We start from the raw sequence: 21,054 nt of genomic DNA, 5'->3' as shown, positions 1-21,054 counted from the left end.
GTGAGCATGAAGCACTAACAGGATTTTCAAAGCCACAATGCCTTATGAAGTGTCTCAGGGCTTTTAAAAACCTGACCTTGAGATGCTCTGGCTTGTCCACCCTGCTGCATGCTAGACCTTCTAGGTGCAAAGAGCACCTTTAAATTTTGGCTCAAAAAAAACCAACCTGAGCCAAAGCGATGTGCTCGCTGTTGTCATGAATGACACAGTCCTTAGGAAGAAACTGGTGCCGAGCCAGGCAGGTATAACGTGCTGGGTGCAGGGATGCAGCAGCCTCCCTACTCGCATCAGCCTCCCCTCTGCCGCAGGAGGCAAGCGTCCTCCAGGCTCTTTCCAGCCCTGCTTTTGCCTAGGCTGCCTTGGTACCGCTGCAACAGGACCTGGGCCAAGCCGATATACGTTTTCCAGAAGCACATCGCTTGTTCCTCTGCAAAGCATTTCACAGGGGGTTGCTTTCAAAGCGTGTTTCTTTAGGGCCTGCAGCAATGCACCTATTTTTCAGATCACTTTTCAGACAAGGACACGGGTGTAGAGCCTGGAGTCAAGATGGCCCCTTCCTTCTGCGTAACTTTTCCAGCTCTGACCTCGGGCAGCAGAAGGGGTGAAAGAGCAACCTGCTCCCTCGGTCCCTGACTCCAGGTTCCTACCCGGGGTATTGTACCTTAATGAGTAGCCCTCAATTTTGATTAAAAACTCCAGAGCTACTGTTTGATTTCCCATCCTGAAGAACTGCAAGCGGTTTTGAGCGTGAAAAGTATGGAAGCAAATTACATTTCAGATAAGCTCCTCTTGCAACTGGGGGCTTGGGCCTGTTCCAGGCGGAGCAGGTGGAACGGAGACGGCCGAGTGTCCTGGTTTCACCTGGGCGCGTGAATGAGGCGCCGGGCTGTGAGCGGGTTTTGGAGAGGAGGCGCTCCCATGGTTCAGTCTGTGCCTGAGGGAAGTCGGCAACCTCGGGGCTGGCTCTGTGCACGGACAAACGGGACGGCACAGGAATGAACGCTGAGCCCTAAATACAGATGCTCTTTCCAAAAGTGAACAGAACTTTTCCCTGGCTTTAGGTCTAGCTGGAAAAGGCAGGAAGAGTCACTAAGTATGTCGCAAAACTGTCATTAAAATCCTTTCCCCGGCAGCAAACTGTTCTCGAGCTGTTCACCCAGCCTGTCCCCCCCGGCTGCCAGCTAAGCGGTAAAATTATTCTTACCCCGCAGCCTGCCCCGAGAGCCTCAGAAACTAGAGATGGTGTGTGTTTTTGTGACCCTTGTGACCATCACTAGCTTAAAGCTGCAGGTGAAGCGACTGCGTGGGCTGGAGGTGGGAAACATTTGCCTCCGAGCTGTTCTCGCTGCCCTGGACGCTGCCACCCCGCCGCCGCGGCCTCCGTGCTGCTGCCGCGCAGCCCCAGAGCATCGCCGCTCCTGTCCTCAAGAAACCGCCGCGTAAATAAGGGACGGGAGGGCAATTTCTGCTCTCCTGACCCTCTAGGGTGGGACGGACCGTAGAGCGAGACGTTTCTGCTGGAATTGCCCAAATTCGGCCATTCAAGCTCAGGGATGGAGGCGGGGGGGGGGGGAGGAGGGAGACGGACGACCCTGCTTCCCTCGTCGCCTCGGTGCCCAGAGCAGCTACGATCGAAAGGAGAAGCAGCTTCCCCAGAAGGGCCCGGTGGCTCTTCGGTGGCTTGGTGCCCCGCGGCAGCCGGAGGCCCGGCGTGGGGCAGGGCAGCCCGTCGGCGGGGCGTCTGTCCTCCGCTGCCGTGCTGCCGTTTTCCTGACCTCGCCTCGGCAGCAGACAACGAGTTTGGGCCCGAGGCGCTGCCCCTCGCGGCCCGAGGTGGGGGGGGGGGGTGGCGGACACCCGCTCCGGCCCGGCTCTGTATCCCTGTTACCTCCCAAATTCCCCTTTCAAGTTTTCACTAGCCACAGTAGGACACGCGATCAATCCCGTGGTGTTTTGTTTTTTCTTTTTTTTTTTTTCCCCCCGAAACACGTAGGAAATTATTCTGGCTGCGTTCCTAGCCTTTCTCTATGTTTAGGTTAGCCGCCTTTCAGTCAGTATGTTCTTACCCAAAGAAAAAAAAAAAAAAAAAAGGCCTTAAGAAATAAAAGCTGGCCGGGACGTTTCCAGCAGTCGCTGGAGTCGTTTGAGCGCCGTCCGAGGCCGGGAGGCCGGGTCTGGCCAGCGCGCAGCGGAGAGGCCCCGCCGGGCGGCCGGAGCGGGCCGAGGGCCGGCCACGGGCGCCCCGCCGGGCCCAGGCGGTTTTGATTACAGCCCGAAGGGGAGACGGGGCGGCCGGCGGGCAGCTCAACCAGCGCCTCTCGCCTCCGCAGCGGCATGGCGCTCCGGGCAGCCTGCCTGCTCCTCTGCCTCTTGTCCCTCGCCCACCTCTCCGGGCAGCAAAACGCCAAAATCCGGCAAAAACCCGCCGCTTCCAAGAAAGGTAAGGAGAGCCTCGGCGCCGGCCGGGGCGGAGGGGAGACCCTACGTGGCTCGGGACGGGTGGCGTTAGCACGGTCGTTTGTACGCTTAAGGCTGCTGTAATGATGGTTATTTTTTTAAAAAAGCACTTAAAATGTAATAAAGTGGCTTTTCCCCCGCCCACCCCCCCCCAGCCGTAGGAACGGTTGCGTTGTCCTTCGGTAAAACAGGGAGGGTGCCGGAGGGTTTCCCACAGGTTATCGCCTGGCTTGGACGGGGCCGTGCGTTCGCCGTTGGAGAGAGCGCGGCGTTTGGCTCGTGGCCTTCAGCTTGTCCCCAGGCTTTTACCGCGCCTAAAATCGCCTCCTTCTCTGACCCTTTCCCCCCCACCACCACTTCTACTCGTCCATTTTTCCCCGAAGAAAACAGGCAGTTCTTGCAGATGTGGAGACGAGGGTGGGCAGACCAAAGGGGCAATATGTCACTGAGCGCATATCAGCAGGGATCTTCGTTTTTCAACCGTTTGCACCCCGAGTATATTTCAAGCAGTGCAAGAGATGTTTTCCCCTCAGGCTTACTAAAAGCTAAGGCTCACGAAAAAGGTGCCTGAGGTCCTAGGTGGGTTTGTTTTTTGTTTTTTTTTGTCTTCTCGTTTTTTTTTCCCTGCCACCCAGTGCTTGCTTTCTGCCTGGCGCACAACGCACATACTGGAAGGACAACCCCCCCCCCCCCCCACCCCGGGGAAGTCAGAGGTTTGCGCTGCAGCCCAGGCGGTCGTGATCCCCTTTGGTCGAGGTATTTGATTGCGTGAGTTTTGGATCCCTTCTAGCGTGCGCTTGGCGGTTGGGAGCAAACTTGAAAGAAAAAAGAAACATGTGAGGAATTCACTTGGCCAGGCTTCTTCCCTCCGCTCTCCCTTTGGCTCGCTCTCTCAGGAACTTCTCCCATTCTCTCCGAGCGGATCTTTCAGCGAAATCACTACATATGTGCTTATTCCACATTTGTTCTGTGTCTATTTTCAGACTTAGGCTGGTACGGAGTACATGTGTGCCTTGCACTTCACAGTTGTCCCGGGGGGGGAGAAATGTGTTTCCTGGAGAAATCTTCTTTCTCCCTCCATCTCACTGGAATTTCTGCTTGTAACTGAGCGGCGATAACCAGGCTCTTCCAGGGAGCGGCAGGAAAAAAAAAAAAGCACCTTTTTGCCAGGCAATTTGGCTTTCACTTTAAATACGTTTCTCAAAGCGGGGGCTTCTTGCCTTCAGTTTGTCTTCTGAAAATCAAGCCATGTGAAACGGTTGATGGTGATTTTTTACTGAGAGCTTTGGGGGTGCTTTAGGTTTTCTTTCTTCCGAAGGAAACTTCATGTTTTCCGGGGTGGAGGAGGTTGCTAACCCCTCAGCCTTTTTTAGCAGGCTGCCTTCTGCCAACCATGATGCTTTAGATACCCTGCCCTTGCTGCACACTTCTCCTGAGTAGCCGTTTCTTGGGTAACTTTTTGCAAATTTGGAAGCGTACAGGGCATGGGGAAAGGGGCAGGAGAGCGGGAGGCTCCTCTTTGCCCCAAGCCCTGAGCCACGTCCGCGCATGGGGCTCAGGCCACTGCAGGGTTAGGGCATTTCATCTCATAGTTTTGCTATGAAGCCAAGCCACAAACGTTAGAATAGAAAGCAGTGCCTCAAGCCAAGCTGTTTCGGTTCTCTCTCTTTCTCTCTCTCTCGCTCTCTCTTTTTTTTTTTTTAAGGTGAGGTAATTATTGCTTGTATTTAGGTCTGTTTCAGAACAAAAACAGTGTTTGGAAATGAAAAAGCCAAAACATAGCATTTAGAAAATGCTGAAATCATATGTTTGTTTTGCCTGTTTTTTCCCCCCTCCTCCAAATTGCTCCTCCAATGATTTTTTTCCAGATAGCGATTCAGCACAGCCTCCCTGAAAGTGCGCTTGCTGCAGGGCAGGCGACAAGCTTCCTGCGGCCAGGAGGGCGGGCAGGACGTCGGGGCACAGCAGCACGCAACGGTGCAGGACACAGGGTGCCCAGGCATAGGGAGCCCCAGCCCTGCCTCCCTCCTCTGGGGGAGCTTGGGGAAAAAAAAAAATCTCGTTATTTTTCCCGCTGTGCTGGTGCCAGGCTAATGTGTTAATGTTCACTGAGAGGGAGGGAGCTTGCTGGCTTACTTGAAGGTGACAGCAAGAGCACGAGAGTCCATAGCCCAGATACACCAAGAGGATGTCGAAGCTCAGACCTGAATTTCCAGCCCCGACGGCCTGCTCCGTGACCAGGCACATGCTCTGGGGTCTACGTTCTTCTCCTGCCATAGTAATGCAAGTGCAGCCACAGCCTCCTTGGTGCTCTGTTAGGTAAGGCAGAGCTTTCAGAAAATGCCTCAGAAGTGACATGGACCAGCCGCAGGTGTGTTCAGGCTCCTCCACCGATCCAGGGCCTGGAACAGGAAACGACTTTTCTGGCTAGAACGTTTATGGAAATACCTAATATTAAAAGAAATACTGATGGTAGGTGAGGTTTGATGAGAGAAATTACAAACCAGAGCTATGTTCATCCAGCTGAGGAACAGAAACCTGTTCAGACAGGAACAACTCAGATGTCAACCTGTCCAGTCAAAGCTAAGCAACCCAGATGCAGATTTCACATATCAAATAAGGATAGTTAAATGATCAAAAAAATGTACAGAGGGAATCATTTATTATTTAGTATATAATTAGAACATGGAAAAACTGGAGAGAACTCCCATTCGCAGGCAACAAATACATTATTTATGAAGCTTTCATAACTAGCAGAACATTGTGACCCATCTCCTTTTGTGAGTCCCTTCATCTTGCTTCTGCTAGTACTTAAGTTTGCTACTCCCAGTTAGCTGCACAAGGATTTGCTCCAACTCCCACGGACAGCACTGGCAACCCCCCCACTGACTTCAATAGGAGCAAAACCAAGATGTAATAGCCTTGATCATAGGCTTGAGGAGATGAGCCTTGAGGAAATAACAGCACACAGACAAAAATTTATGGCAAAAAATAGAAAACTCATTGTTTGTTGACATAGCTGTGGTACTTATTTTTTAGTTAAAGGGCAAATGATCCACTGAAAAGGAGTTACCGGAAAGATTAACTCTTTTTGTAAAAATATATCATTTCATTGTTCTGGGGAATGTGATTTATCTGCTATTTGGATGTGTGTCAAGTGGTAGGGGCTCAGTTCTGTAAACTGTACTGAGCACTTAACAGCACCATGACAGAGGGTTGCTCACATAATTAAGGCGGTCCTGTACTGTATCATAAATCAGCATGTCATCTGCCTCAGACCAGACTTTGGAAGACTTGTTATTGTTAGACTTAGACTTGTTCTGTTTTGAGTTTTTTCAAGATGACATACGTGAGCTTATATCACAGCTGTCACAGATTTCATCACGTTGTTACTTAAATTGCATCTCACTTGTCATTTTGAAGTTTGGGGATTGTGATAAGAAAGCAGAGGAATCACATTTTTCCAGGCGACACCAGAGTGACTGGTGGAACTCTGCTGTGGGAACATCTTGTGGCTAAGGACTTGGACACAAGATGGGAAAATGGAAGCAAAAAGGGACTGGGCACTAACGCAGCTATCTAGGACATCTCTGATACCAGCTCACAGGTATCCTCTAGCACAGGAATCTTCCCATCTGTCCAACAAGAACAATGTAAGAAGCTGCTCCAGCAAGATTCATTAACAGCATCTCTCTATGGCCTTTGGATGTTATTTAAACCCAAAAGACATTAATTCCATTGCAAGAGAGGCTTACATGGAAAAACTACTGCATTAATTAGCTGTTTCCCCACAAAGTGTTTTCATCAAAGGCACCAAAATGATAACTAGTGCCTCAGTGTTGACTAAACCCATTAAAGTTAATTGAGCAATGATTAAAGCAGCTTAATACCCTCCTCCTGATGTGTTTTTCCTTTCGTATTCGTGACACACTATAATCTTGGTTTTGTTGAGTTTCCAAGCTGTTTCTGCTTCTCTCACTTAGTAACTCAGCTCACCATCTCCTCGATCTTGAAGGAAGCCCGTTCTACTGTTTTTGTATGAAAATTACCCCATTTTCTTTCACTCTGTGAGAACCACCAGAGGTCAAGCTAGGTAAAGGAATATCACCTAAGGAGCAGCAAGGCCAATGCAGCGAATACAAACTCCTTAATGTTGAGTTTCCCATCACATCCAAGGCATAACAGTTCTTTTGTTCCTATGTAGAAGAAATTAGAGCGCTGATTAATAGCTGTTAGAGCAGTTGTGGTTGTGCTAAGCTGCATATCATGGTGGTGTGTTCAGTGAGACAGAAGATGGTTTCAGCCAGCAGCACAAGGGTGCTGAACACATGCTGAACAGACCTGCCTGCTCCTGTCCCTGCTAAGGGCTGCATCACCTACATGGACAAAAACCTCTCAACAGCCATAGGTAATCCTGAAGGAAATACTGGGGAGTTTCCACTCTGTCTCCATCGGCAGGAAGGTGGTCCCTACCTTACCCAAGCTTACCAAAGACTGGAGGCTTTGATTGCCCCAAGAAGACTACGGCTTCTTCCAAGGAGCTGGTTGCTGGGAGAGTCCGAAAAGCAAACAGGCCAAGTTGTCCAACCTTGAAGCCTTTTCTCTGAAGTGATGTCTTTCCTGTTGGGAGGACCGTATTGGCCTCAGCACAGGATGTGCCAGTGTACTTCCTGCGGCCCATGCGGTACAGGAGGCCAGAGCAGATGATCCAGATGAGCACTTTTGCTACTGAGTAATGTATGAAACCACCTGCAGCTCTAGGGAGCCACCAGCCTGAAAATCCGCATCCCCTCGATGGCAAATGTCACCTCCTGCTGGGAAGCCCTCCTCCCATTGCAGCAAACTCAACTGCAACACATCTCCCTCAAAGTGACACCAATATCTTTCAGCGCCCTCTCTGGCTCTCTCTGCCAAAATTTGGCTGTTTCCTTACATTATATTGTTAGTGCTATCTCCTGGTTAACACCTAATGGGTTATAATGCAGAGGAGTCAGTACTCATTTTCAAAGCTGCAGCCTCCTCTCCCTGTTCAGCCAAAGCACCTGTTACCCCAACCGGTTGCCCAGGGCTCCCTAGGTCGGGCTTGGTACCTGGCCTGTAGGTCCAGGGGTGGAAACGGTGCAGCAAGGGAGTCGGCAGGGCACCGTGGAGCACCTGGGCCCTGGTGCACTGACCAGGCACAGCAGGAATGGGAGGACTGAGGTCCTGGCTCTTGGCACCTTGTTTTAAGCCCACAGCTGTGGTGCCAAGTGAGGGGGAGTTGCTGTGGGTGCTTTCTCCTACCAGGCAAGTGTCTCCACCAAATCACCTGCAGGAGCTGTTTGCTACTCACAGCTGAATGTAGAGGAGGCCCAGGAGGGCCAGGCTTTTGGCTTAGATACAGTAAGTAAGAAAAACTTAGTAAGTATGAAAGCAATGGCTCCCGCTCCCCAAAGGCGCTAAGGGCTGTATCATACACTGATTGTAGCTAAACAAACAGTCTCATCTGTACTCAAATACAAGGCATGAGCACAGTGACGCGCAGGTTCATGACCCTGAGGATTTATTGCAGAAACAGATATCGCTGCAGAAAAAATCTTCCCAGCCCTGAAAAACTTCCAGCAGAAGCAAACCGTGTCTGCACGGGTCAGCACGGGGACATCAGCTGAGTACTCAACTCTCTCTCTTCGTTCCCTGTTGAAAGCAATGCCCAGTTTGAAGTTTTTGCCCCCACCATTTAAAGAAAGCCCTCTGTGGGGCTGACCTTAGCTTACAGCAAGCCACAGCTCCTTGCATGGTCTGACTCACCATGGGGGCTGCAATGCAGCGGCACAGCACTGTTGTTGACCAGCGACAATCCCCACTTGGGTATACAAAATTTTTTCCTAAAATATTTGAAAAAGGTTCTGCTTATCTTTTTGGCTGCAGCATCACAGCCAGGTACAGATAAAAAGGGAATTTTGTACCAGAATGCTAAGGCGTAAAAGAGGAGTGGTGAAATTCCTGGGGGAGGGAAGAAGAGACATAGGGCAAGAGACTCCATCACTGCCAAGGACTGCTAGAAAAATCTTAGTAAAGAGAGACTTTTTTTTCCTATCACTTCCCATCAGAGAATAGTATACAAGGCCAGGGTTGCAGGAGAGGAAAGTTCATGAGCCTGCTGGTTACGGACCCAGATATAGGGAAATGTCTTCTCCTGGATTCACTGCTTTCCAAAGGAAGGCATGAGGAAAGTGGTGCCGTGCTTGGCTCCGCTGCATTTCTGATCTAGGGAAACTACAGGCGACCGTTATCTTTCTGATCCCATCACTATGCTTCCCAGAAGAGTTTCGGAATAGGTCTTGCCAGTGCAATGCTCATTTGCAGATGCTGAGGCGGTGCCCGTTGGAGCGACACTGCTGTCATCATGTGCTGTCCCCGCCTCTTGCTTTGCTGGAAACATCCTGAGTATTAACTCGTACACCATGAGAGCAGCTGTGTCCTTTGCCCCGAGCCTGCAGTGTGAGGACTGCCGTGGTCTGTCCCTGCAGGCAGATCCTACGCTCAGTGGGGCGCGTGTGGTCCTTTGCTGTCCACCTGAGATGGAAACAAAGTAAAGGAGGGGAAAATGAGCAAAAATGAAAAGTGATGTTGTGGGGGGGTGGTATTGTCCTTAATGCACTGGTTCTGGTGTGCAGTCATCCCTTCCCCAGGTGTCATCCTTGCAAGGAAGGTTTGGGTCTGTACTTCCTAGGAGAAAGCGCTTTCAAAAGTCTTTAACTTACTATATGTTAAGAACAAGTAGCATTTTTTGAAGAAAGTAGCTCTGTGATCTCTTTATTCTCCTACTAGCAATACCAGAGGTGAAAAACCTAACAAAATTCAAACTTTAGTGATAGGCTACAGCCAAATCCCCAGCCAAGGAGGTGTCTTCTCATGGCAGGAGACCAGCACTGGCCAGTTTTCAGGTGCTGGAGGCACCTGAAGGCCTCAGGGCTGTGACGGCCCGAGGGAGGCAGGGTGCTGTGCTGACGTAGGGGCAGACCTGGCAGGGGTACCACAGTCCTTTCAGGCCCTTCCTGCTCCCCTAGCAGCTCCTGCATTAGCTGAGCCTGAGCCTGGTAAGCAACACACTTCCCAGCAATGCATAATTTTTAGTAGTTAAAAGAAAAATTCCTATTCATCAGCAGCAACTTAAAATTCTCCATAAAGCACCTGTATGCGGCTGGACCCCTGCTTAGGAGGGTGGTGTCAGACTGCAAGCTCCTGCTTTTGGGGAACATGAACCCAGTTCATGTTGCCAGGCGCATGCCCTAGCCCCAGGTTCCAGGGAAGACCTTGCACCTTGCTGGGCCCCTGCCTCCAACTTGGCATGGGGTGCGCACCCCAAAACCCAAACTGGGAACGTGGAGGTGGCGCGACCAGTCTGGAGAGCCAACACTCACCCTGATGGGTGCATTAGGGGCCAGGCCTGGACTGTAGGGATCCTTTTCAGCGTGTATTTTCTCAGAGAGACAGGAGTTTTGATGTCAGGAATAGCTTCTGCTGCCTCCCTTAGGGAGGCAGGCGACGTTTATGCTCATCCCGTGGTTTTTCCAACAGATGGCGTGAGCGTCAAAATGATTGAAGACCTGAAGGCCATGATCGACAACATCTCCCAGGAGGTTGCGTTACTGAAAGAAAAGCAAGCACTTCAGACAGGTAAAGGGCTCACTGACGAAGGCATGGGTTTTGCTTTGAGAGGGTAGCCGCTTATAAAGTGGTTACAACTGCTCTGCATGCTTTGGCAAGAGACATCCGACAAGGACTCCGTGGGAGGAGTGAGCTGGGAGAACAAAGCAAAGAGGGGTCTTGTGCAAAGCTTCTAGGCAGCTGAAGCTCCTCCAGCGGTTAGTGAGTGACGTGAGCTGTGCAGCGCATGTCCCTGTTCTTCATATGCTAGAGCTTTGCGTTTTTACAGCTATTGATATTTCTATGACACTAAGCCAGATGTTCATTTTCCTTCATGAATCAGAGGGACGGGTAACAGATTGTTGTGTGCTTCAATCAAATATACTCTTTGCTACCTGCTTTTGCCCAAAACCCAGTGAAATGGGTTAGGTGGCCTGACCTGCTGTATACATTGCAGTATTGCCCAGAGAAACTCACTGAAGGTCAATCCCACCGTGCTTTGTGCGATATGAGGACAGTGCCAAGATGGTCATCTCCTGGACATGCTCCACGGCTGCTCTGTGTGGAACATCATAAGCGAGGGGCCTGCAGAACATGAAATAGGGGTGCGAGAGAAATGCAGGCTAAGGAGCATTTTCTCTCTGAAAGAAAAGGAACACAAGCACAATTAAGGCTTTAGAGCCAAGTCACATTCCTTGAGATGTAATTGGTTTGGATATTAATGCATGGCTCTAATTAGTTATTGTTTGGATGGAGTACCCTGAGCTCTTGGGGTTTAAAGCTTAAAAAAAAAAAGTTGCTATTCTTAACAATAAAATCAGATGCAAGTAGAAACTTCCTCTGAAGACCTCAAGCTATGCAAGCACAACACTTCCAATCAAACTCTATGAAAAACACATTTTTCATGTGTGCATAATTAAGATGATTGAATTAGATTTGTACACTTTTTCCAAAATTCTTCAGCACCCAGCAGAGACAATAAAAAATCTTGCCTCCACAGGAATTTGTCTGAGAAAGTGTAACAGCAGCTGGAAAATAGAGAAGTCAGGGAAAGGAGAATGAGAATCACATTGTAGCTTTGCTCTGGGAACACAAGAGCACAGGACAGTCGTTTGGACACCCTGAGGTCCCTTTTTCCTAACTATTTAGCAATAGGAAGCACATATCCCTACAGCCATACCGTGCAGCTTACCCCAGGTAGGAGAGAGATGGCCCCTAGGGATGCTCATACTGTTGGAAATGACATTATGAATTGCTATAGGCTTGGAAAAATGAACTTTGTAATTTAACTGCTGTGTTTGCTGCTGCCGACTATTCCTGGGTGCAGTTTTTAAAGCAGATTCCTTTTCTGTTTTTGTTTGTGTGGTAATTTCTTAGTTTGTCTGAAAGGCACCAAAATCCACCTAAAATGCTTTCTTGCGTTTTCTGAGACGAAGACATACCATGAGGCCAGCGAAAACTGCATCTCTCAGGGAGGCACCCTCAGCACTCCCCAAAACGGAGAGGAAAACGATGCACTCTACGACTACATGCGGAAAAGCATCGGCTCAGAGTCAGAGATCTGGCTCGGCCTCAACGACCTGGCAGCTGAGGGCAAGTGGGTCGACATGACGGGCACCGGCATCCGCTACAAGAACTGGGAGACTGAGATCACCACCCAGCCGGACGGTGGCAAGTCGGAAAACTGCGCGGCCTTGTCGGGGGCTGCGGTTGGCAAGTGGTTTGACAAGAGGTGCAAAGACCAGCTGCCCTACGTTTGCCAGTTCATGATCGTGTAATACCAGGGCTCCTCCTGCCGACCACGTTATCCCATTTGGCAACAGGTTTATAAAGCTATAGGTATGTGTATGTGTACATATACACACACGCACGCACACACACACACACACACACGCACACACACACACACGCACACACACACACACACACACACACATTCAAATAGAGTCACTCTGCAAAGAAAGTTGTCGTGGCTTGGTAACGGATTAGGGAGAGTTAGACCTGAGCTGCATTGCATGTGGCTACATCCAGCTCTGTTAGCAGCTGCACTGTTCTTACTAAAGCATGATTTATAGATATATTTTTTTACATGGGAAACTTATTAGGATGGCGTGATCATTTCAGCAAAGAACCGGTGCAACGTTCCAGCCTTGCAAACCAGCCGCTTTGGTTGTCTGGGGCGGCCGCTCTGCAGTTTCTTTTCCGTTCTTGCTGAATTTGTTGCAAGACCAGCAAAGCTAGTTTGTGCTTTTTTCTTCTGTTCTTCTTCCTCATAAACCCTGACAGCAGTCCATGGGAGCCGGGCATAAGGAGCGCAGAACTGAGCTTTAGTCACTCGCAGTGCCCAGATCCACTCTCCTGATCTTCCTGATCCTCCTGATCAAGGTCCTGTCTCAAAGAGCAGGGATAGTTACTTCTGCTTTACGTTGAGAGATATAATTGGGCTTACTGGCTGAGTACCCTACAACTCAATAGGTGGTCAGACTAGTCCAGCTACATGTATGAATGGATTAGCAAATGAGAGTCACGGGTCAATTTGCTGAGAAGAAGGGTGACCTTTTCAGAAGCACTTCCTATTGTGTTGCTTCATTTCTCATCAGTCAGCGGCAAATGTTCCACTGATTTCAGTGAGAGCTACCCCCAGTGCCAGATCTCTTACAAATCCCACCAGAAGCTTTATTTGTGCTCCAGCATCAGGGAGGAAGCTGCGATTCTTCTACAGCTTACTCAGTCAAATATATTCTTGGAAATAGAAGATGAAAGTATTAGGTAAATGACAGAAATTTAAGGCAATTATGAAATAGGCTGTCATACAAAAGACAGCTGTCTATTGAAAACAAATCCCAAGAAAAGTGATTTTAGCCGTCTTAGGAATCACAGGATCTGTTTTAGTGATAGAAACTCAGCTGAAATGTGCCAGTCCTTGTTGGTCAAGGCTCAGTCCTCAGCTAAAATAATTCTGCTGAGCTGTGTTTGGGCTGATAAAGTCATGCCCCACCGAAGATCTGGCTGCAGTATATATTTGCTGAGAAAAGGGTTACTGCAAAAAAATTTAAATGAGCAGCAATGATGGGAAAAAAACGAGTTGCAGGCCACTCTGACAGCTCAGTGAGGCTGTGCTAACGTTGATTTGCTTACTGTTGGCCGAAACGTATCAGCGGTTCTTTGAATTTCAGTGCTTGAGAATAACTCATCCAGTGTAAGTTATATGCCCCTTGTGCTATCAAGTAGAGGGTGTCAGGATGTAACACGCGCTCTTGGGGAGCCCACAGAAGAAGTATTTCAATGTGCCGCTTGGTTTAAAAACAGCACAATTATGTGTCTTCCAAAATGCTGAGCGGGAGAGCCAAGTTGGAGGAATCGAAATACACACACACACACACACACACACACACACACAGAGTGCATACTTCTGAGGCTGTCATTATTGCCAAACTCTCCGCTGTTCAAATGACTATAAAATAAAAATATATATAGCTTGCTGAAAGAATAAAGTTGAGTCAATTTGATTGGACTGCTTTCTTTTCTCGCTCCTTATATTTTTCTTCAGAGCGATGCCAGGGACCTGTCAGAGGATCAGAGACCACAGAGGCAGAGAGGAAAAGCAGAAAGCAGGAGCCTCCTGCTCTATGATATCGTTTACAGGATTTTCCCTCATGTTATCATCACATTTGCATGCCACATGAGAGAGAGAGAGACAGGCAGGGAACCCTTTTATAGGCAAATAAGATTTACTTCCCCCTTGCTGCTGGGAAAATTAACTCCAAAATAGGAGCCAGCCCAGCAGATAGGTCCTTCCTGGCCCTGAGGAGTCTCGCCCTGCGTTTGGTAGCAGCAGCCAAGTGTGGCCGCTCCAGCGATGGCGGCACCTTGTGCTACCAGGGCAGCGCCAGCATTTCCCAGGCTGCCTCCCAGCTCCTCCGCAATGAGCACAGCTGGAGCAGCCACATCTGTCCTTCCTCAACGTGGTGGCAGCTTCTTCCTCCTCCTCCTCGGCTTCCCGTGGAGGAGAGGAGCTCATGCTTCCCCTTAGAAGAAAATACTTGGCACCAGCCGGGAAGGTTTCAACTGCTGCCAAATTTCGTGGGAAATTCAGCCCCTTTTGCACAAGTGGGCAGCCGCATGCTGAACTTCGCTCCCCCAGCCCAATCCTGAGGGTTTCCGGGCTCTTTGCCCATAGATCAAGGTTGCACTCTACGTGCCAGCTTCACTCTGTCCCAGCATGCATGCTTCAGGTCTCCATGGCTGAAGCACCCTCTGTTGGATGTAGGATGCCAAAAATGACCATGCAGTTTTGGGGCTAGATTTATGAGTTTAATAAATATTTTTCTGTACATTTCCTATTGATTGTACATTATGAACTATGAATTGTTTTAAGAAGGCCAAGGAAAAAAAAGGCCAGTTCAGAACAGACAGATGAGCTGACCATTTGTGTATTCAGTTTCTCGGTGGCAGGGAAATTCTCAAAGATCTCTCATCGTTGCCTATGACAGTACTTTTTTTCTTTTTCTGGTCTTCTGAAGTCCAGCTTGCAAATATTTCCTCTGTCCTTGTTCCACCTCCTCCTATTGCAGGATTTTTTTTTAGCATAGCCTACCATAGACTGTGCTAATGTCTGCAATAGCAGAGCGAGGCAGAAGCAGTGGATGGAGGGGAAGAGGACAAGCAGGAAGAGGAAAGGCACCCCTGGCACTATGTACGGCGTTTCTGTGGCCAGTCCAGACACTTGTGCTCACAGCAAACACCATGGGATGAGTTTGAACTAGGAGCCCTGGTTACCTCCACATGGGCCCCATCTGCTGGGGGCTGGCACCAGCATCACCTTTTTGATCTTTCTTTAACTCTTTTTGGCGTTTGTGGCAAGCCAGAGGGAAAAATCTGCCACCCACAAAGTGCAGTCTCCACCAAAGGCGCTAACGTCTGCAACGCAGACGAACGGAGAGAAACCTCAGCTCTTCCACAAGAAGAAGAAATGCGGAAGTGATCATATTGGAACCAATATATTGTGATGCCTGAAATCTGAAACACATCTCACGTTATTAAAACAGATAGGTACGGTGTCAGATCTTGTGCCACTGACTATGCTGCTCAGCTGCCTGTGACTCTTAACAGAGCAGTGGAAAGACGAAGCACCAAAGGCACATATATTTATATAAACAAAAGAAAAAAAGTGACTGGGTGAGATTGTCAGGCAGTGTTAAGCCAGCACCACCCTGCCTACATCTGACTTTGATAGAGCTAGGCTAATTTACACAACTTATTGCCCTGACCCCAGTTCGCCAAGGTCCTTAAGGACAGCTAAAGGACCAACTGGTTAAAGGTGGCATGGTTAACCATGAGATGGTTAATAACACTTTTAAATATCTCATTGAGCAAGGGCCAGAATCAAGGGCCCGTTATTAATGTACATTAGCACCCAGCCCAGCAGCCAGATGGCTCCTGGCTTAAGCCACTGGTCGGGGATTAGTGCAGCAGCAGCAAAGGTGGGCAAGAGCCTGGGAGCCACAAGCCTACAGCAATGCTTTGGGTCCTGAGAGTGAGCAGTTTTGTGGAATTCAGTCCTAACCAGCCTGGGGAAAATCCAGAACAACAAGCTCAGTGACACGGAAGAAGGACCAGGACCACAAGCTCTGATAGGAAGACAAACTGACGTTGAGAACGAGCACCCAAGCCCAAGCTCTCTGCATCTGTTCATCCCTGGAGGCTAGGCAGGCTGGCGTCTCTCGCCACACAGGTGTCCTCTCTCCCCGTGATCTTCTCAAGGAACAGCTCCCGCCGGCCTCCATCCCCGCCTGTCACTCTGACCAAAGTATAACACCAGCTGTAAGATGCACTGGCAACTCTCCAAAGGGAAGGAGCGCCTCCCCCTTGCACCACCACATCTTGTTCTTGCTGTAGGATTTGCTCTTTGGTCCAGCTCCTACTTAAGCACTGAGCGCCCTGTTTAAGTACCTGACCTCCTAGTCTGTCCTTTCACAAATAAGGTTGCGCAGAAGTTACAGGTATCTTCCTCAGCGGCTGGCACACACACACAGAGGAAACACAGATCTGTGAGGCTCAGCAAAGGTCAATAAGCCAAACTGACAGGAGCATAAATTTAGGAAAGAATAGGGCTCAATGCACTGATGGAGAGGGCAAAAATCATCACTCTTAGGGTGTACGAAAAAGCAGGAGAAGAGAGGATATCAGAGCACGGTGTGCAGAACAAGTTAAAAATGCTATCTCCACCTTGAAGCAGCCAGAAGTGTCTCCAGGGAGTCTAAAGGTAACAGATGGGGACTGCTGTTAATACAGCTAAAAGGAAAAGCACAAGAGTCTTAGCTGTGATCCCCGTCCAGCAGCCTTACCGTTCTGGTCTGCTGTTTAAAAACAGGATGGCGGCTGTGTTAGCTCCCTGTAACCTCCAACACAGATGTTTCACTAAAAGTCTGGGCCATCGCTGCTGGCAACTGCTGTAACATATCCAGTGTCTACAGCCTTGGCCTTTTCTAACCAATGCTGTATTGTGAACATGCAGTCTTGCCCGCAGCAAAACAAGAAAGAAACGCAAAGATGACTGCACGGCTAAGATCTGAGGCCAACTGCTCAAAGGGAACTTGTTCCTCAAACTCTCAAATGAGCTTGGGTACAGCCACCACAGCTTCACCTAAACCCCTTCATGTGAGGGCTGCTAGACACAGGCTAGACTTTGGACACCAGGAGGTTGCTGTATTGCTTGCACGTTTTGGGCAAAATCTGTAGTTAAGAGCCTCTGCAGCAGGGCATGATTTCTCACACAGGTAACACCACAGTTGCTGCATGCGCCTGTGTATACACACGTGGGCAGGCAACATTAGCACGTAGACTTGAACTAAAGAATATAACAAACCAGAGAGTTAATCACAGGAAATATTTGCTTTCACTTAAGTCCTGTTAGAAAGCTAACCCTGATCCTATAAACAAGAAAAGAAAAGAAAACAAAACAAAGAAACCACTTAGCAACCTTACGCGCTGATAATGAAGAACATGTTTCAATAAGCTATCTTTAGAAAACACCGTTTTGGAAGCACTGCATCTTATAACAGTAAATGCAATAGGGGAAATAAAGCCTACACTGCATCCTGCTTTGCAGAAATACCCTGAAGCCCCACTGCAATAAGAGTAATGCTTTTTATTTTTGTGACAGCCATCAACGGTGAATCACAGGGATCTCAAAAGCAAGGTCTCTGTCATTGAATATTGTACCCTGTTTCTATGTTTCTCAGCACTGGTGAGACCACATCTGGAGTGCTGTGCCTGGTGCTAGGCTCCCCAAGAGCACAAGGGAGACACGGACATACTGGAGCAGGTCCAGCAAAGGGCCTCAAAGATGAATAGGGGGCTGGAGCATCTCTCATATGAAGAGAGGCTGAGAGAGCTGGCACTGTTCAGCCTGGAGAAGAGAAGGCTCAGGGGGATCTGATCAGTATGTATGAATATCTGAGGGAAGGGCTGGGGGGGGATAAAGATGACAAAGCCAGACTCTTCTCAGTGATGCCCACTGACAGGACAAGAGGCAATGGGCACAAACTGAAGCACGAGAAATTTCATTTAAACTTAAGAAAAACTTTTTACCATGAGGGTGGTCGAACCCTGGACCAGGTTGCCCAGAGAGGGTGTGGAGTCTCCTTCCTTGGAGATATTCAAACCCAACTGGACATGGTCCTGTGCAATGTGCTCTAGGTGACCCTGACTGAGCAGGAGGGTTGGACCAGCTGATCTCCAGAGGTGTCTTCCAGCCTCAGCGGCTCTGAGCAGACACAGACACTGAGCAGGGGATCCTACCTACCTATCTGGCTCCTCTGCTACAGTTACAGGAGAGGAACAGGCAGTCCAGGGGCACTCATGACTCAGACACCCAATAAATGAGCTGTCACATGGAAAGTCTTCCTATAAAGGAAGGCTATCAGGGAAGTTGAGAAAACTCTCTCTCATGAGACACAATTGTGACAGCCCTAGAGTTTTAGACAACTTTTTTTTTTTAGAGCTTTGTCAAGAGTGATTAAATACAAGAGCTGAAAGTCGATACAGTGATTCAGCCCAAAGCAACTGAAAAAATTCCACTAGAACACCAAAAAGGAAACAAGGCACATCGTTGTATATTAAATGATCAGTACCAAAACACTATTCATGATTGGGTAGATCCAGCTGTGATACAGCATAATCACAGTGAGGTATTGCTTTACTGTTAAATCAGCATGGTCCATAGGCAGATTTAATTTCATCTGGATTCACATGCAGCCTGGATGCAGTCTCCACCACTGGGACTGCCTGGATCCAAATCCAATCCCCAGGCACTCCGAGCCACCCCGACGCACGGGATCCAGACTTCAGCCTGTAAGAGATGCTACAGGTCCTACCAGCCTGTGTGTCAGTGCAGAGTTTCTGAAAACCACTCCAGTAGCTCTTGGCTTTTGTATTTTATTCTATAATATGTCAGAACAGAAAGCCAAAACCTCAGGAAGGTGGACTTTAAAACAGTCAGCTTTTAGGAAATACTCCAGAAATAGCCCTGCTGCTTGTGAACAGCTAAACAATGGTTCCATTGACCAGCACGGACTGGGAGAGACTGATGTGGGTGGGGTACTATGTACCTGCGGTCTATGACTGACACTTTCCTGCACGGCCTAGAAATGGAATGTGCTTCGAAAAGTGAAGTAGAGCAACCACCAGCACTTTTCACTCCTATATTAAAATATACACACACACAAAAGAGGGATGCAAACAAAGTGAGTAGTAGGAGTGTATCACTACGGAAACGTAAGCCAACCTGAAAGCATGGCATTTGGGGGGAAAAAAAAGTATACAACACAGAAAGCTTCAAAACAAACAAAAATCATTAATGAGAATTTTTCCTTCTCTTGACAAACATTTATAGGAATTGTTATGTCAGCCTATACAAGTAGTCTATTTTTAAGCCTGCTGGAATTGCAGGCGTAGGTAGTGTCCAGAGCCAGATTTAAAACCACGGCGGGCATGTGGCCTTTATTAAGCGCTGAACGCACATCAAAAAAAGAGCATATAGCTCATGATGCCAAATTGCAGTGAGCATGCAAAGCTGCAGCCTCTTTTCATGCAATAATCAGGGGATCTGAATGACCCTGGAGGTCTACAGAAATTCATAACCTTGCACTTCAGGAACTGGCTATATCAAGGGCAAGACTGTTTTCTTGTTCCATCTCTATCTTGTGGAACAAGGGAGGCATCCATGTACTGCCAGGACCTCTCGGGACATCTGCCAGTTTGTTTCTTCCTTTACCAGTTCTTGTGTGGTAGAGCAAGCCGGCCACTGCAGAAAACCCTGCTGCAGAGATGTGGCCTTATGACACAAAAAAAATTCAATCCACTTCCTTCCCTCTGCTCCTGGGGCAGAAAGACACAGGCAGAAGGTAGTTATTTTTGCCCTAGCTCATACAAAGGTCAGAGGCAGAGCTCAAGAAAGTGCTTGGGGTCCCGAGACGTCATCTTGTCATCACCCTTTCTCTCTCCCATCCCCTGCGCTCAAGGACCTGAAGAACCAGTGTCAGTCTTTGGGCCAAGGATAACACTTCCTGGCCTCCTTCCTCTTTCTCAATGCCCTGAATGCAGGCACCTTGGATATTAAAGTTGGTTGTTCCAGGCAGAGAGACTTAAAGTTGCATTAAAATTTTCTATCAAAACCCCCAGAATCCAGCAGCTTCCCAGTCTGTTTATCAGCTCTCCTTCCACAGGAGCTGCATCATGTCAAATCTTATCTGCTTGTGTCATATTTTGCAGCTCTCCCACTACTTCCTCAGCTGCATCTCCATGGCATGTCGCAAGCTGTGATATTTAGTGTAGCACTGAGGTGTACGAAAACAGCACTGGGATTTCAGATAACAGGAACTGCACCCGTCTAGAGTCTCAGGAGATCTGTGCACCAAGAGCCAAGTCCTCCGCAGGTAGGGAAAAGGGGCTGGGTGCCTCCCTCTCACCCCTGCTCCTCTCACATACAAGCTCTCGGCCGCTGGCTGGGGAATTATTAATGCATTATATAAGACCAACCACTCTGACACCATGTAGACACAGAACAGGCTTCTGCTGCTGCGTAAAGCCAGCGCGCGGAAATTTTAAAGGCTGCGAGTCACAACAACTCCTTTCCAGCCCTTTGCCATGGTAACGTCCCAGAAACTCCAATGCTATTTTGTTCATCTGTCAGGAAAGTCAAACGCCCTGTGTGAGCAGCGCTGAGAGGCTGGTTTAAAGGCCCAGGCTCAGATAAGAGAAGGCTCCTCCGTGCTCGGCACCCACGCTCAGGCGCACGTCGGTCCGGAGAGCAGCCACAATAACCCCGGCAGCTGGCGCAGTCCTGCCTTCCTCCCTCCACCTTTCTGTTATGGCTGTGTTTGTAATGCAGAAGGCACTCAAGTATTATGAACGTTATAGTTGTAGGGCTTCAGCTTCAAATCCTGCACAATTAGAGGTGCACGTACGCACAGGTCAAGACACTAAGGCTGTAAAGCCCAGGCATGTAAAAATCAGGAAAATGCAAAAATTAAGCTCGCCTGGAAACCCCGATTCAACACCCTTCTTGCATTATATCATCACGCGTTAGCGATTCCAGTAATTTCACAGCAGGCTTAGTACACATTGCTGCTGTTATGCGTGCAGTAAAACAGCAGCAAGTGCTATTATAGCAGCAGTTTTGGGGAAGAAGGTGAAAGGTAAGTACCCAGGCACAAGCACACCCTCCCTACGCAACCATTAGCAGGGGAGCTCCTTCTCCCTCCCACACTTTCTCGGGTTGCGACCTAGATTTCACCAATATCTTGGCTGCAATTCACATGGTGGCCTCCAACCCAGACCCCAAATTTGGGGGCCAGTGCTAAGGGGAGGGAAGGCGTCGTCCAGGGACTTGCTTGGGCAACGTGGCCGCCGCCCCGCAGGTCGGCTCCCGGGGCTGTCGCAGCCGCGCAGTGCCCGACCCCCATC

At 49.0% G+C, this 21,054-nt stretch overlaps 1 protein-coding gene across 1 annotated transcript; it reads left to right on the top strand.

Moving 5' to 3' along the window:
- The first annotated feature begins 2,194 nt into the window (after positions 1 to 2,194).
- Positions 2,195 to 13,595, top strand: CLEC3B (C-type lectin domain family 3 member B). The gene is made up of 3 exons (XM_068935657.1): positions 2,195 to 2,440; positions 10,018 to 10,116; positions 11,464 to 13,595. The coding sequence occupies exons 1-3, from the start codon at positions 2,335 to 2,337 to the stop codon at positions 11,862 to 11,864; spliced, it is 606 nt and encodes a 201-aa protein (XP_068791758.1). The 5' UTR covers positions 2,195 to 2,334; the 3' UTR covers positions 11,865 to 13,595.
- Positions 13,596 to 21,054: the final 7,459 nt, after the last annotated feature.

The sequence above is a fragment of the Struthio camelus genome, chromosome 2 (assembly GCF_040807025.1).
Source record: "Struthio camelus isolate bStrCam1 chromosome 2, bStrCam1.hap1, whole genome shotgun sequence".
Lineage (NCBI taxonomy): Eukaryota > Metazoa > Chordata > Aves > Struthioniformes > Struthionidae > Struthio > Struthio camelus.
The sequence above is the reverse complement of the archived record's forward strand: the minus strand, read 5'-3'. Positions and strand labels throughout refer to the sequence as shown.